The 12,282-nt window shown below is 43.1% G+C and overlaps 1 protein-coding gene across 8 annotated transcripts in view; it reads left to right on the top strand.

Annotated features, from left to right (window-relative positions):
- The window catches only part of LOC121576626 (myocyte-specific enhancer factor 2A), a 120,629-nt gene extending 108,347 nt beyond the window's left edge, over positions 1 to 12,282 (top strand). For 6 of the 8 annotated variants that reach the window (XM_041889925.2, XM_041889926.2, XM_041889931.2 and 3 more), the window contains 5 exons: positions 5,662 to 5,846; positions 7,850 to 7,873; positions 11,266 to 11,389; positions 11,549 to 11,672; positions 11,881 to 12,282. In XM_041889925.2, the coding sequence (XP_041745859.2) occupies positions 5,662 to 5,846; positions 7,850 to 7,873; positions 11,266 to 11,389; positions 11,549 to 11,672; positions 11,881 to 12,241 (818 nt within the window). In that variant the 3' untranslated portion in view covers positions 12,242 to 12,282. The remainder of the gene's footprint in view (positions 1 to 5,661; positions 5,847 to 7,849; positions 7,874 to 11,265; positions 11,390 to 11,548; positions 11,673 to 11,880) is intronic. The other 2 variants (XM_041889930.2, XM_041889928.2) reach the window with 1 other exon arrangement.

The following is a 12,282-nucleotide window of genomic DNA, read 5'->3' as shown; positions in this document are numbered from 1 at the left end:
GAGATCTGGAGACTGGCTAGGCAACTCCAGGACCTTAAAATGCTTATTACAAAGCCACTCCTTCGTTGCCCGGGCGGTGTGTTTGGGATCATTGTCATGCTGAAAGACCCAGCCACGTTTCATCTTCAATGCCCTTGCTGATGGAAGGAGGTTTTCACTCAGAATCTCACGATACATGGCCCCATTCATTCTTTCCTTTACACGGATCAGTCGTCCTGGTCCCTTTGCAGAAAAACAGCCCCAAAGCATGATGTTTCCACCCCCATGCTTCACAGTAGGTATGGTGTTCTTTGGATGCAACTCAGCATTCTTTGTCCTCCAAACACGACGAGTTGAGTTTTTACCAAAAAGTTATATTTTGGTTTCATCTGACCATATGACATTCTCCCAATCCTCTTCTGGATCATCCAAATGCACTCTAGCAAACTTCAGACGGGCCTGGACATGTACTGGCTTAAGCAGGGGGACACGTCTGGCACTGCAGGATTTGAGTCCCTGGCGGCGTAGTGTGTTACTGATGGTAGGCTTTGTTACTTTGGTCCCAGCTCTCTGCAGGTCATTCACTAGGTCCCCCCGTGTGGTTCTGGGATTTTTGCTCACCGTTCTTGTGATCATTTTGACCCCACGGGGTGAGATCTTGCGTGGAGCCCCAGATCGAGGGAGATTATCAGTGGTCTTGTATGTCTTCCATTTCCTAATAATTGCTCCCACAGTTGATTTCTTCAAACCAAGCTGCTTACCTATTGCAGATTCAGTCTTCCCAGCCTGGTGCAGGTCTACAATTTTGTTTCTGGTGTCCTTTGACAGCTCTTTGGTCTTGGCCATAGTGGAGTTTGGAGTGTGACTGTTTGAGGTTGTGGACAGGTGTCTTTTATACTGATAAGTTCAAACAGGTGCCATTAATACGGGTAACGAGTGGAGGACAGAGGAGCCTCTTAAAGAAGAAGTTACAGGTCTGTGAGAGCCAGAAATCTTGCTTGTTTGTAGGTGACCAAATACTTATTTTCCACCATAATTTGCAAATAAATTCATAAAAAATCCTACAATGTGATTTTCTGGAAAAAAATGCCTCAATTTGTCTGTCATAGTTGACGTGTACCTATGATGAAAATTACAGGCCTCTCTCATCTTTAAGTGGGAGAACTTGCACAATTGGTGGCTGACTAAATACTTTTTCCCCCCACTGTATATGTGCTTTCTTGAGCAGGGGGACCTTGCGGGCGCTGCAGGATTCCAGTCCTTCACGGCGTAGTGTGTTACCAATTGTTTTGTTGGTGACTATGGTCCCAGCTGCCTTGAGATCATTGACAAGATCCTCCCGTGTAGTTCTGGGCTTATTCCTCACCGTTCTCATGATCATTGCAACTCCACGAGGTGAGATCTTGCATGGAGCCCCAGGCCGAGGGAGATTGACAGTTATTTTGTGTTTATTCCATTTGCAAATAATCGCACCAACTGTTGTCAACTTCTCACCAAGCTGCTTGGCGATGGTCTTGTAGCCCATTCCAGCCTTGTGTAGGTCTACAATCTTGTCCCTGACATCCTTGGAGAGCTCTTTGGTCTTGGCCATGGTGGAGAGTTTGGAATCTGATTGATTGATTGCTTCTGTGGACAGGTGTCTTTTATACAGGTAACAAGCTGAGATTAGGAGCACTCCCTTTAAGAGTGTGCTCCTAATCTCAGCTCGTTACCTGTATAAAAGACACCTGGGAGCCAGAAATCTTTCTGATTGAGAGGGGGTGAAATACTTATTTCGCTCATTAAAATGCAAATCAATTGATAACATTTTTGATATGCGTTTTTCTGGATTTTGTTGTTGTTAATCTGTCTCTCACTGTTCAAATAATCCTACCATTAAAATTATAGACTGATCATTTCTTTGTCAGTGGGCAAACGTACAAAATCAGCAGGGGATCAAATACTATTTCCCCTCACTGTAAGTACTGCAGCTGGAAAGCTGTAGCTTTTTGGAGCTGTTGTCATAGTTTCCTTTCTGCAGCAGTGTGAAGGAAATACATTAGAGGTCTTTGCCATGTGATTGGAATTGAGTATGTATTGATTCAGAATGAACATGAGCCTGGTTTCAATCCGAAAACATAATAATATTAAAACAAAAACATGAAAGTGTGTTTCTGTTAATGCACCACATCTTACGTTAAGCCGAAATGGGATTTTCTATTTTCATACATTAATTTCACCCCTAGAACATTAAAGGCAGTGCTAAATGTACACAGTGTTCAACTCTGATAAATGAGGCTTGGCAGAGAGGTTCATCTAGCACATGAGGAGCACAAAAGCCAGTGCTTAAATAAGGGGGAATTAAGGGCTCCACTATTCCTCCTGGAGAGGTCTCGCAGTGGCTCAGTCCCAGTGCTCTGCAGACATGAATCATGATAGATAAGGAGAGTGGACTGAGATAATGTTTGAAGAGCACTGGGCTCCATAAAGTAGTCTGAGTCTTGGTGACCATGACATAAGGCTAGTGAGTGTCTGAATATTCACTCACAAAGTACAGTGTTCTGGTTTTGCAGGCAAATTGTTGTAGCTATATTTTAATTATATATTAATTATATATATTCAGAGAGAGGTTTTTTATAGCAATTCATTTTAAATTGTTCTGTCTGGAATGAGCCATCAGTTTTGGCTCTCATTCAAATACGTAGACCTTGGCTCACAAGAAGACTGTGAACTTTGGATGCTTTGTAAAAAATAAATGATATGGATGTAATTAAAGTAACTGTGATATATACGTATTTGCACACCTAATTAGCAATCCAATGTGGAACTGTTTGTGTGATAAAGTCATACTGCTCAATGCATTAGGGCTGCTTTGCACACGGTTCCACTCTTTCCACGCTCTCTCTATTCCCACTCTGTTGACCATAAAGAATGAGAGCTTGTCAGTATGTGAGGGATGTCACTCTTCTCTCTGTTATGCAATATGCCTGTAGGTTGTGTAGATTCTTTCATTAATGCTGGAGAGTTACAGTCTCTTGAAGAGCAATTACAAGGGATGTTTGTGTGTCAAAAAGTATATTTTAACATATTATTTCTATATTTCTAGAGAACCGTGGAAGCCGTTGGTGTTCCCAGTGGATTACCATTTCCAATTTGTGTTTTTTTCCTTTAAAAAGCATTCTAAACTGTATTTGTTTTATACTAAGGGGCCCTCCAAGTGAAATATGGATTGGAGTTCTTGGAACAACTACCGAGTGAGTGACTGTACTGTAGTCTCTCACATACTGTGGCCCTGCTCTGTTTCCTGAGCCAAAACAATACCAGAGCACCCAGTTTCTGTCCAGGCTCATTAATTATAATTTGCTCTCCTTTCCACTTAATCTATTAGAGGCGCTTGATTCACACCCATTAATCTTTTCTCATTAATGCGTATTCTCTTCTCTCACTGAGACTCAAGTTCCTCTGGTGTTTGCTTAATGACAGTCAGGTCTGATCAGATCTGCCTCACTTGCTCTACGGTTCATTCTAGTGAAAGCACAATTTAGTCAACACAGTTGATTTTGTCTTATGTTCAGATAAAAACTAAATGTTTGAGTGGTACAGACAGACAACCTCTTATGTAACCTTGCTCCCACAGTCGGCAGTGTTAATGACTAAAATATATATTGTTAAAAATATATTGTACATGTCCTGGGGTCATTCACTGAGGATTTGATGGCAGAAGAACCATTCTGGTTCAGGTAACACACAGAAAACAAATCCACAAAGATGTTTCTGCCAAAAGGCTTGGCTCTGCACTTGTGATAATTTTCTGTGAGGTAAAAATAGTTGTTTCTGTCTTGTAAAAGTGCCCCATTTAGAAACCATTTAAAGGTCTAAAAAGGATGCTGGCACTAATTACATTTAAGTATTTTCTTCAACAGCAATTTTTAGGCATGGTCGTCTGTACAAATGTACACTACAGTTATTCTGCATGTTGCTTTTGTGCACAACTGGCTGTAGGCCATGTCAAATTAGCTTCAAGGAGCATGTTTCTCCTCCGTTAGGCCCTAGTTACTGCCTACACATCCACGGTTGTGCTACAAAAGATTTTCATTTTGGACGGATTCCCTGCGATGATATCATTGGCCTCTGATCATTATCAGAGAGCTATGTTGCTGCACCTTTTACAGTCATATCAAGCAAGATAGGACCCTCCCCCTCCCAAACACCAGCCCAGATATTGCCTCACTTGATTTGCCCGCCCACTCCCACAATGGTTTCTGAGTAGAGCCAAGAAGAGAAGAAACCTCTGTGTGGAAATCCACAACCAGAGTTTGCCTTTCAGAAAATAATGTATCTTTCTCAGAAATAAATAATTCTGATTTACACTGACTTATCACATTTTCGATAGTGAAGATACTTTCTTTGCAACTATTGTTGAATCAGATTGTACTCGTCCTCCAATGAACCTACGCTTATGTTAACGAATTGGATGTTTTGCCATAAGCAAATGCAGGTTCTGCTATTTTTAGGGTTTGAGCATTTACATTGCTAATTATATGCGTGCACCTTGGATTTTGCAGCAGTCACTTCCAGTATAAGATGAAAGCGAGTGCTGGGAGCGATAGTAGCTTGCGTTGCGTATGCTGTTGATTCAGCTGTGAGATACCATTGTATGTCCCATAACTGTTTATTTGGCCGTGTATTGTGGGGGTTCTTATCTGTAGCTAGAGAGGTGATTGTTCCATTATTTCACAGAGCGAGGTCCTGCTTATTCTGCAGCTGGCTTGTGTTTCACTGGGCTCTATACAACACAATGGAGTACTCAGTTACTTGTTGAAGTGTGTCACTGATCTGTTGATGAAATAATAGATAGCATAGATTATTTCATCCCTCTGTTTCTCGTTATTTTTTTACTATCTGTAATAAAAATACAAACAAGATGAATAATGGATCAAAACGAGTTATAAAGTGCTGTTGAATTTGCTAATACTCCCACGTTGATACCATAGCATAGCATTTCATTGATTTCATTGGATATATACCTCACATCAGTCCCATTCCATATAGGCATGGTGTGACATGCACTGTACTGGTCCTTCTCCTGATCAGCTCTGAGATGGTGTCATTGACCCTGTGCTTTCTTTTACTTTGTTTTAGAGCTGCTGCCACAGGAAATTACTCTGGGTGGGGGGTAAACCAGCCTTATGACTCATTCTTCTGTAAATCTACCATTAGAGTAAAAAATGAAATTACAGTTCACACAAATGTATATAGTACTATGAATACAGTACTATGAGTACATAGATAGTCTTGCGTAAACAGACATAGTATTCCCATATTGTCACTTAAAATAAAATACCATAATCTTTTAGCAAAGTGTTTTACCCAACTGTAATGGCATGCTATTCCCACCTTAAACAGCAGTCACAGTACATTTGTTAAGTGAATTACTCCTCATCCCAGGATATAAGGAGTTGACTTTGATATCGTCACTCACAGCAAGAATGAAAGGCTCATCAATTCTGAAATGGACGTCTTATTTTGGTAAATGTGCAGGAAACTTATCAGAGTCTATTAAAACTTCCCAGAGGGTTGGGAACACTTAACGTTGCGTGCTATAGCAAGCTATGCAGCTTTAAATGGTTGGAGATTTGGCAGATGCCTGTTGTTGTAGTGGCTCACAGTCCCGTGATGGCTTCTGTCTCTGTGTCTCTCCAGGGAGCAGCTTTGTCAACTCCAGGGGCTCTCCGGGACTCCTGGGCACACCCAGCGGGAACGGCCTGGGGAAAGTCATGCCCACCAAGTCTCCACCGCCCCCTGGAGTGAACATGGGGATGGGAAACCGCAAGCCAGACCTGAGAGTGGTGATCCCCCCATCCAGCAAAGGCATGATGCCCCCACTGGTGAGTAGCCTACAGTCCCCACTCCTCACTGCACATGAGCAGACTGTAGGAACACTCTGTATCTCTCTCAGTCCCAGGGCCGGCTCAGATTCTGCCTCAGAAGCATTCTCCTTTCCCCTCACGTGTGCAACAGAGGGAGTTTTATTTTCCCTTCACAGGATCGTGATGGTATCATTGTGGTATAGCGTGAAATGTTGGAAATGTTTTGGAGCAGGAGACAAGGTCCTCTCTGCCTGAGGATATCAGTGCTGTCTGAGGACCTCTTTCTTCTTGGTAGGTCTGGTTTACGTGCAGCTTAGATTCACTTCCATCAACAAATCAGCGAGTGGCATTCGTTCTTATTTGATCACCTACAGGAGCTAGACTCTGGACAGTGCCAAGAACACAAACAGCACTATAGCTACTTGGGCTATATTTCTGAGGCCCAGTCACTCAATTATTCATATTGAAATTATAGGCCCTCTCTAATTATTATAATTAAGGTGCAGAGAGCTCTGACCACATTGAGCACCTGAGGCTACACTAGACTGCCATGGCCATAAATCAAAATGGGAAGAAAGAGAAAGGGGAAAAAAGTATTCAGAAATTGGCCAGTAATTGACTCTTTCCAACCTGCATGTTGCTGGAGCTCTCAGCAACGGGAGTTCCTCCAAGACACGGAGGCGTTGTTTGGTAAATATACCTGTGGTTACCGTGGCGTGGGCACCCCTGATCCATCCACCAGCCTGGAGCAGGGGATCAACACGTGTATGGTACTGTTACCATGCCAGCATCTGGAAGTGGTAGAGCTCCACACCTCACAAAGACAAAGCATTATTTTAGATCTAACTGGTAGAATGGTTCAGACAGAGAGAATTTAGAAGTCCTGAATGTGTCAGTAGTATTGAGATGAAAGGGAGGGCCTGCTCTGCTCTGTCAGTGTAAACGCAACGTTCCAGATAGGTTAAGGCTGTGGGGGCTGGCAGGTCTGCAGACAGCCTGTCATTAGGCCATAATGGTATTAAATTAATCACATCTCAGTGTGACAGAGTGAGGATGAAGGCTTAATCAGGGGCCCAGTGTGAGCCAGATAATATCTTGTCGCCCTTGTCGTGTCTTCCTGACGATATTGATTGAGTGTGGGTATTAAGACAGTCCTGGCCAGGGCAGTCTGTCCCTCAGCACAGGGAAGATGGAAGAAGGGCTTCCAGTTAGCCTCTTGTCTAGCGGAACAGTAGGCCTCACATACAGAGAGACCCCTGTAATCTACTAGGTGAAACAAAAATGCACAATATGCAGGCTTAGTAGTACTGTATCAATATATTACATTGACTGTTACCTCGTTGACTACTTTACATGAGCTACAAAGGTTTTGTTACATTACAGTTTGCATTGAGTTGACCTAACTAGTCAGTTTTAGTTTCTTGAACACAGTTTATTTGAAAGTGGAGAGCCTTCCAAATGAGTCACGTTATACCCTCAGGATTGATGATGTAATTAGATTGATAGAGTTATGTATTGATGCATGAGAGGTTAAGAACTTATTCAATGTGAGGTTAAGTCCAAGTCATGAAGTGTGTTTGCTGACTTAAACTCCTTACCTTAGAGTTTACCCATTTCGGTTTTACATCAGTAACCTTTTGAGTAGCGAATAGTGATGGATCCAAAATGATAAGTCAAACTCTGAAATGGTCACAAACACAATGCTAAAGTGTTATAACATGGTCATTTAGCAGACACTTTTATCCAAAGCATTGTACAGTATTGCATTCAAGTATTTCAGGGAAGTTCATGAGTCCGCAAAGAAATTGATTGACATTGCATTTGACAAAGAGGGTTTCGCAAGGTAACATGAATAGCAGAGGACAGAGGGAATTTTTAATGGCACGTCTAGATGACTTTTACTCGTGGAATACAATCAGGCAATTAGGACTTTGGTTTTCAACATCAAAAGGGTGACTGTAGAAGCTATCCTGACCTTCTCTTGTAACCCTGCCTCTCTTCTTCTCTTCTGTTGAGAGCAGTCAGAGGAAGAGGAAATGGATTTGGTGAGTTTTAAGAAATGCCTGAGAAAAATGGCTGAATGAGCACGCTTTAAATTTCATCGTAACAACAGAAAGAGGCAGATAGATCAGTAATACGTGTTCAGGAGTGACAGCTGTACTTGAACTGTAGATTTGAATAACTTGAACTGAGTTTATTTAATTTGATTGAATGCATTTTCTTTTTATAAAGACTAAATTGAGAAATGAACAGCAGCATCAGTGTGTCACTGCGTGTTTTAGGCCTGGCCTATTAAAGATGCCTCAACCTGTCTAATGTGGGGTGCACCGCCACTCCCATGTGTTGTTCAGGGAATTCCAGTCATCCTGCTGGGGTTTGTGTGTGTTTCTGTTTGTTTGCGAGTGAGCACACGATGCACATGTTCACAAGAACAAGCAAACATGTCATTATCAATCTTGTGTCTGGTTACTTCAAGAAAGTAGTTTGGACACACATCATCAAATATTATTTAGTGAAAACGAAAGGTTTCATAATATCAATACAATTCCAAAGTAACTTCCCAAGAAGGGATTTCAGATCTAGGATTTATTTTTCTCATGGGGAGGGATTGTATTGAAGCTTGCTTTTGATGATGTCACCTCGTTGGAGAGAATATGAGCAGCGGATATTTATCAAACTGTCATGATGCAATATTGCCTCAAATGTAACCCTCAGCTGGACTATATTACAAGTAACCATATCATATGATAAGGATATGCCTTATGTGTTTGCTACACTGATTAAGTAAAGGTGTCTCTTGATGTTATTCCCACCCAGCTCATGCTAAATATCATTTTGCATCCGTCAGGTGCTAGCAAATACAGTGCCTTCAGAAAGTATTCAGACCCGTTGACTTTTTCCACATTTTGTTAGGTTACAGCCTTATTCTAAAGTAGATTAAATTGTTTTTTTCTTCATCATTCTACACACAATACCTCATAATGACAAAGCAAAAACAGGTTTTTAGAAATGTTCGCAAATGTATTGAAAATAAAAAACGGAAATATAACATTTACATAAGTATTCAGACCCTTTACTCAGTACTTTGTTGAAGCATCTTTGGCAGAGATTACAGCCTTGAGTCTTCTTGGGTATGACGCTACAAGCTTGGCACACCTGTATTTGGGGAGTTTCTCCCATTCTTCTATGCAGATCCTCTCAAGCTCTGTCAGGTTGGATGGGGAGCATCGCTGCACAGCTATTTTCAGGTCTCTCCAGAGATGTTAGATCGGGTTCAATTCCGGGCTCTGGCTGGACCACTCAAGGACATTCAGAGACTTGTCCTGAAGCCACTCTACATTGTCTTGGCTGTGTGCTTAGGGTCATTGTCCTGTTGGAAGGTGAACCTTCGCCCCAGTCTGAGGTCCTGAGCGCTCTGGAGCAGGTTTTCATCAAGGATCTCTCTGTACTTTGCTCTGTTCATCTTTCCCTCGATCCTGACTAGTCTCCCAGTCCCTGCCGCTGAAAAACATCCCCACAGCATGATGCTTCCACCACCATGCTTCACTGTAGGGATGGTGCCAGGTTTCCTCCAGACATGAGGCTTGGCATTCAGGCCAAAGAGTTCAATCTTGGTTTCATCAGAGCAGAGAATCTTGTTTCTCTTTGTCTGAGAGTCCTTTAGGTGCCTTTTGGCAAACTCCAAGCGGGCTGTCATGTGCCTTTTACTGAGGAGTGGCTTCCGTCTGGCCACTCTACCATAAAGGCCTGATTGGTGGAGTGCTGCTGAGATGGTTGTCCTTCTGGAAGGTTCTCCCATCTCCACAGAGGAACTCTGGAGCTCTGTCAGAGTGACCATTGGGTTCTTGGTCAACTCCCTGACCAAGGTCCTTCTCCCCTGATTGCTCAGTTTGGCCGGGCGGCCAGCTCTAGAAAGTCTTGGTGGTTCCAAACTTCTTCCATTTAAGAATGATGGAGGCCACTGTGTTCTTGGGGACCTTCAATGCTGCAGACATTTTTTGGTACCCTTCCCCAGATCTGTGCCTCGACACAATCCTGTTTCGGAGCTCTACGGACAATTCCTTCGACCTCATGTCTTGGTTTCTGCTCTGACATGCACTGTCAACTGTAGGACCTTATATAGACAGGTGTGTGCCTTTCCAAATCATGTCCAATCAATTGAATTTACCACAGGTGGACTCCAATCAAGTTGTAGAAACATCTCAAGGATGATCAATGGAAACAGGATGCACCTGAGCTCAATTTTGAGTCTCATAGCAAAGGGTCTGAATATTTATGTAAATAAGGTGTTTCTGGTTTTTATTTGTAATACATTTGCAAACATTTCAAAAAACCTGTTTTCGCTTTATCATTATGGGGTATTGTGTATAGATTGATGACAATGTTTTTTAATTCAATCAATTTTAGAATAAGGATGTAACGTAACAAAATGTAGAAAAAGGGAAGGGGTCTGAATACTTTCCGAATGCACTGTATGTCTCACTTTTAGATCAGAACGAACAAGTGTAGCATTCAAAGTTGATATTAGAGGTACATAATGGACAGAATGTTATATCCTCAGAAGATTTTAATAAAGCATGCATAGATCTATAAATTGTGGAAAATTAGGCCAGTGTGTGTGTGGGCCTGATGAGTGTAGTTGGCTGCCTCAGAGCTTGTGTGGTCCTGTTGCTGCTGCTTGAAGGCACTGCGTTGTGTGTGACTGTGTGCTTGGAATAGCATGCCAGCCACTGCACCCAGGATTGCGGTTTTAAAGGAGTTAGTAGTAGCTACTGTATATTGTCCAAATTTAGGACCTGTCTCTTTTTGTGTTAGTCTTAAGAAATCTGCAATTTTTGGTAGCCATTGAATTGATCATTGCTTTATACACATTCTGTAAACAATTTGAGTGCTGAAGAGCATTTGCCTTAGCTTGTAAGGAAAATTGAATACGAAAAAGATTGCATATCAGCACCAATCCCACTGCTGTATATGGTAAAACAATATTTTACTTCAAAACTATACTCCCTTTGCTGATTATGTATAATCCATAATCCCTACATTGCATATCTGTTAAGAGATTCATCCACAAACAACAGCCCTCTTCTCAATATTGGACAAAAACATGCAATGTCTTTACTTGATGGGATTGAGTTTGACGCTTATTGCGTGTATTGTCAAGCCGTTGTCATATGACAAGCCTCAATATGTTATCTGGATTGTAACTACACATGTGACATGAAGCTACAGTGCCACCTCTTGTTTGAAAGTAGTATCGCAACACATTTGTCCACTGGCACAATATTAATGGTCTTTATCAAGTTAGTGCTTAAAAACATTTTAAAACGTAATCTATAACTGACATTTTGTATACTTTGGGTTCACTACAGTAAGCCCTTTAATACCATACTATGTTGCTTTGTTCATGAAATCTGTTTTTTCCCGGTTCTGTTTGCAGAACACCCAAAGGCTAAGCAGCTCCCAGTCCCAGCCACTGGCCACCCCAGTAGTGTCTGTCACCACCCCCAGCCTGCCCCCCCAAGGCCTGGTCTACTCAGGCATGCCCACCGCTTACAACACCGGTGAGTCTACCCCTCTGTCCCTTGCCACGGCTGCCTCAGCCCTGCCTGCTTGGCTGTTACTGATTGGTCTGGTCTCCTGTGGTGATAGGTGTTGCTGCAGTAGCAGTGGGAGGGGGAGTGTGTGTAACTCACTGTTCTCTGGTGCTGTTGTTGTTGCAGAGTACTCCCTGAGCAGTGCAGAGATCTCCTCCCTACAGGGCTTTGGCTCTCCAGGGCTCTCTCTGGGCTCCATGTCGGCATGGCAACAACATCAACTGGGTCAGGCAGCTCTCAGCTCTTTGGTGTGAGTAACACACTAGCAAACACATGCACACACATTAAGAAACCCACACTCATGTATAGAATATACAGTACATGCACACACATTATATACACATTCAAAGTACATAGCTTGAACTCCTTCAGCTATCCCTTTTCCAACCACCACTCCAAGAACCTGATCTATGTCACTTTCCAAATGGCCACTGAGCCCATGCTGTTCCTCTCCACAGGGGTGGTGGTCACCTACCTCAGGGCTCCAACCTCTCTATCAACACCAGCCAAAACATCAATATCAAGTCAGAGCCAATCTCCCCTCCGCGGGAGCGCGTCACCCCCTCTGGCTTCCACCAGCAGCAGCAACAGCAGCGGCATCAGCAACAGCAGCAGGCGTCCAGCCGGCAGGACCTGGGAAGCTCGCCAGTGGACAGCCTCAGCTCCTCCTGCAGCTCGTACGACGGCAGCGACCGTGAGGACCACCGGCCAGACTTCCACTCCTCCTCCATGGGGCTGAGCAGACCCCCAGCCGGCACCGAGGACAACAGGGCGAGCCCTTCTGTCAAGCGCATGCGCATGGACACCTGGGTGACATAGAGCCACCTGGTCAAGCCTCCAGTCACCAGCTAGTCCGAGGG

This window comes from Coregonus clupeaformis, chromosome 11, assembly GCF_020615455.1.
Source record: "Coregonus clupeaformis isolate EN_2021a chromosome 11, ASM2061545v1, whole genome shotgun sequence".
Lineage (NCBI taxonomy): Eukaryota > Metazoa > Chordata > Actinopteri > Salmoniformes > Salmonidae > Coregonus > Coregonus clupeaformis.
This window is presented reverse-complemented; position numbering and strand designations above follow the sequence as displayed.